The sequence below is a fragment of the Eptatretus burgeri genome, chromosome 7, assembly GCF_056783735.1.
Source record: "Eptatretus burgeri isolate ZD-2024b chromosome 7, Ebu_testis_v1, whole genome shotgun sequence".
Taxonomy (NCBI): domain Eukaryota; kingdom Metazoa; phylum Chordata; class Myxini; order Myxiniformes; family Myxinidae; genus Eptatretus; species Eptatretus burgeri.
This window is the reverse complement of record NC_140967.1, coordinates 81,258,333-81,263,332: the sequence shown is the minus strand read 5'-3', so window position 1 is coordinate 81,263,332 and position 5,000 is coordinate 81,258,333. Positions and strand designations below refer to the sequence as shown.

At 40.6% G+C, this 5,000-nt stretch overlaps 1 protein-coding gene across 1 annotated transcript in view; it reads right to left on the bottom strand.

Moving 5' to 3' along the window:
* The window catches only part of LOC147023628 (uncharacterized), a 244,871-nt gene that overhangs the window by 116,676 nt on the left and 123,195 nt on the right, over window positions 1–5,000 (bottom strand). Inside the window, exons 13-15 of the mRNA XM_085889230.1 lie at window positions 3,697–3,795; window positions 3,427–3,480; window positions 327–386 (exon numbers count right to left, since the gene is read on the bottom strand). Of these exons, the coding sequence (XP_085745356.1) occupies window positions 327–386; window positions 3,427–3,480; window positions 3,697–3,795 (213 nt within the window). The remainder of the gene's footprint in view (window positions 1–326; window positions 387–3,426; window positions 3,481–3,696; window positions 3,796–5,000) is intronic.

The window sequence follows — 5,000 nt, the reverse complement described above, 5'->3', positions numbered from 1 at the left end:
GAGTGACATTATTTATGTTTATGGTTTCATGATCAGCGATGAAACAGATGTGATGCCACAAATAAATGACTACAAAACATCATGGGTGGGCATGGGGAGGATGGGAGATGATGGGGGTTGGGAGGGGGTGGGGAGGATCATAACTGCAGGGGGTCAGATTCATCCCGGTTACCTTTCCATCCAATTTAGAAGATGCAGAAAACACATCTTAAATATTAAGTCACAACGTACCTTGAAAGAATTGTTTATCATGAAAAGACTAAAGAGCAGTGATTGGGTTTTGTAAGTAATTGACAGAAATAATGAAGTGATGTGGCAAGACCTACCCTTTGTCCAAGCGGTCCAGGTTCACCCTTGGCCCCTTTCATTCCAGGCTCAGACATACCCTGCAAACCACCGTAGAGACAACTCATCAAATTTATGTGCCACACCCACACATACTCTCATACTCAAAAACCCATCAGCAAATGAAACAAACTCAAGTTCCACAATTGCTTTAATCATACATATCAGCGTGAATGAGGAATTATATCAGAAAATATCTAGAACGGCACTCGGTAGAAGCGTAGCGCACATACCTCCACCAGGCTGAACGGTTTCCGTTTTGTATCCCACTGATAGGCCGGATATGCATCCAGACCTGAACCCAAATCGAAATGGCTTGTTCTTGTTTCCGAACCAACTCATACACCAAGTTTTGTCATAATCAGTCCATAATTTTTTGAGATATCGTGCTATACAGTAAACCCTCAAATATCGTACGTTCTAATATCGTGGGTTTTGACCAATCGCAGGAAACCTATTGTGTTCCAATTTAGTTATCACAGTATTTCATTTCAGACGAGTTTTGAGCCGAGAGTTTTGAGCCGAGATTTTTGAGCCGAGACGAGTCATTGTTTGTGTCGATGTGTGTGATGACCTCATTACGAGCCTTTTCCTGCTTCTCGTGCACTGTTAATAAGACCAGCATACAGAATGAAGCTAAATTTCATGATGAATCATCATTGAACAGGAAATAACATGGAGAAATTCTGTAATACTAGATCTACAAGATCGAGTAGCCACACAGCAGTTCATAATGGTGCCCAAACGTAAAACGATGGACAAAATGAATCATGCCAAAAGGTAGAGAAAGGTTATGACATTGTGCAAAAAAAAAAAAAAAAATCGACTTCTTATATCCGATGGCAAGAGGTGAAAGTGCGGCATCTGTAGGCTGTCATTACGGGATCAATGAGTCGACTGTGAAGTTAACGTGAGTCAAATATCTGTGCAAGTGTTCCCACCAGCAAAGCGCAAAAGTCTCATTCCAGTCCCATGATCCTCATATTGAAAGGATGGGGAACACTTAATGTTTGGATCGAGGACCAAACAGAAAAAATTCCTTGAGTCGACCGCTGATACGGGAGAAATCATTGTGGATTTACCCCTTTGAGTGGACCGGTGATATGGGAGAAACCATTGTGGATTTACCTCTTTGAGTGAACTGTTGATATGAGAGAAATCATTGCAGATTTTCTGATCCCACAAGGCACCCGGGGCCGAAGGCTCCGGTTCAACCATGGCAGACCATTATGGTGTGAAAAACTACCCACTGCAATCATCAAACGAATCAAGGCGAAGGGATTTATGTCGAAGCAGGTTTTTAACACTGAAGAGATGGGATTATTTTGGAAGAGGATGCCATCTCGTACCTTCCTCTCCAAGCTGGAAATATCTGCTCTGGGTCAAGATGGCTAAGGATTATTTTACCCTTCTTCTATGTGGCAATGCAACAGGTGACTTCATCATGCTCCCGATGATCCAACAGCAATCGCAAGTTCTACATCCACATCTTTCTAACCTTCACCCTCTAACAGCATCATCGTCATCATCCAGAGCTAAGTCTTGTGGTTTATATTTACCGCAGAGTACAGTACAGTACGTAATATTCTTATCCTCACTCACCTTGCTGTTTTGCAAAAATCACCTCGCTGTTTTGTCATAAATTAAAAAGGTAAAAGTCATGTTTTTGTTTGATTTATACAGTAATTATTTTATTTACATGTTTATTTCAATGTTAACATGCCTTATATTTGTTTTACATGTTTATTTCAATTGGGATGTGTTTATTTCTGGCTGCCACCCACCATCCTCTGTATTTTCTCGAGGCCCACAAACTGAAGCCCCCTTTTCCCAGAGGCACTTGGTTTTCACTTTTGCAGTTTTAACTATCATGGCATTTTCCAGGAATGTAACCCCCACAATATTTGGGGGTTTGCTGTATGTTATCTTTGTACGTCATAACTCATCCACAACTTTTTGAGATATAGTGCTATATATCGTTTTTGGCCCTATCTCTCAATTGTGAAGAATCACGAAAAAAAATTTAAAAATTCTCGTTGCCGGATCTTCACCAAAATCGAATCAGTTAGTCCTTGTCACACACCCAAACCGTCCACCAAGTTTTGTCATAATCTGTCGATAACTTTTTGATATATCATGCTCTATATCGTTTTTGGCACTATCTCTCAATTAATTGTGAAGAATCACTTATAAAAAAAATTTCAATTCTCGTGTCCGTATCTTCACGAAAATCGAATCAGTTCATACTTGTCACACACCCAAACTGTTCACCAAGTCTCGTCTGAATCCACCAATGACTTTTTGAGATATCCTGCTCAAAGACAAACAAACAGGGGTGAAACCATAACCTCCATTCATCTTCGTTGGAGGAGGAAATGAAAAATAAACTCAACAAGCAAAACGAAGAAAAAAAGTCAATTTTGAATATCGAATTTTTTTTTTTTGTTTATGAATTGATCCTTCATATAAACCTTCCCCTTCATATCAAACAGCCCCTTCATATCAAACAGCCCCATCATATGAATGTGACTAAAGTGTAGTGGTAGTAGTTGGGAGCATTTCTTCAGTTAAAATACCAACCAGTGTTGAAACAAAGAAAGTGCAAAAACACAAACTGCTGGGATTGTGACATCAGCATACAGACATTAAAAAGACAATTACAAGCTCCTTCAGCAAACGCCTTTTTTAAGTAAAAGGAGGGCAAACCCTTGAGGCAGTTTCCTTTAAGCATCTCAAATCGACCCATTTGTCGACAGCTTGAATGATTGACTGTAAATGTGCTTTCAAATTTTCCTCTTCCAAGAACTTCTGGAATTTTCAAGGAAAATTACAAGACAGCAACACAAAAAACCCCCACCTGTATCTCGAAAATTTCACGTTTATTTCAATCTAAGCGTATTTATTCATCGATTACTTTCCCTTTATCTTTTGCACGACACGTTACTCCTCTTTGTTTATGCTATTATCACATTCACTACACTGTAGGCTTTGCACAGCAAAGTAACATAGTGTAACTATTCTGAAGAGCTCCAACTTACTTGCTGCTTGTTAAAGTAACAAGACAAAAGCATGAAGTCTCACCGGAATGCCAGCCTCGCCTCGAGGTCCAGGAAATCCTTGCTCCCCACTGCTCCCCTAGGAAAGGAGCAAAGCAATATTGCATGGCCATGATTAAAAAAGCGTACACGTAATGCTCGGTAAAAGGCCGTGAGAACGCAATTTATTTTAACCAATGTTCAGACAATTTGTGGAAATGTTGGGAAGACAAGGTGACATGGACATGATTAACTGCATATCGTCCTCCAATATCTACTTCTCTTAATGCCGGTCATTCATCATCAACCTACCAACCTTTTGGCCCTTGTAGAATGTTTCAAATTGTGTAGGTGAGCGTTTTAGCTCTTCCAGGGATCCAGGAGGGCCAGGAGGTCCACGAAAACCTTTTTCTCCCTGAAAAAGAAATATGACGAAAAATCATGGTTCAGATCACCGTCTTCTTTCCTATCCACTAATTCAGGCAAGTTACAGTTTACACTATCGCACACATGAAAAGCATCCAGAAAGGTTTGAACAGTGGCACGCTTGCCTTTAATGAAAACATAAAAAGACGTACGGATAGAATGTTGCCATATGATTTTCTCACAAAATTTATTCCAGATTTGTAATCGCGCTGGTGTTCAGATTTTATTTCAATCAGATTTCAAGACTTGATTTCAGATTTTTCATTGTGACAACACCAGCAAATAAAAAGATGGAAAGGTCATGAGTCATCCTTGAGGAGCAGAAGCCTCCTAGTTTATGTCATCCCAGCTGCATATTTACACTGTAGTTTGCACAGATGTGAGAGGGTTCACACTTAGCCATATGGTCAAGGTATTGCTGACTGAATTACCCTTTACAAGCTTATTATACCCAGAAGAAGGCAAATCATGAGGTCCAATGCAAAAATGACAGCCCTCAGTATGACAGTCGCAGCACCTGGGGGGGTGTTTGGTTCTTCATTTGTTAAACAGTCTTTGCAAAATTAGGTAACTTTGAAGGACTCAATTACTTTTTGCGTGTCGTAGTTGTGTATACAGGACTCAGGTATCCACAGTTGAAAGTTAGCAATAATGATAAACTAACCTTAATCAAAACAAAGAATTCCAATGGAAATTCCATAATTGTCACCAGTTTTCAATCATTTATATTTTGGCAACTGAAGTCAACAATTTGTTATTAGAATCTTTAAAAGTATTTGGGACATAATTTTCGCTGTAGGAGCATGGGCGACTTTGTCACTCTGGGAGTGTGTACATGCCTCTCATGGGGAGGGGATAGCCTCGCAGCAGGGAGTACATGGCTGTGCATATACATATAAGCATCTTGATAGAGTACTGCTATCCCCTCTGGGCTGGCTCTCCCCTGCCTCACACCTTGATCAGCTTGACGCCATGGAAACCAAGGCCTTCAAGATTATTGGAATCTCCCACGATGAAACTGAGTCCATTGAGGCTATCACTTTCACATCACAGACAGGTTGGTGGTCTCCCTGTCTTATATCACCTCCTCTCTGATCTTTACGCTCAGCTCTTTCCATGCTTTCTCCCCCCAGGTATCTGCACTCTGCAGGGTGCATGCGGTCCAGCATCAACCACATTCTGGTGAAACCACCT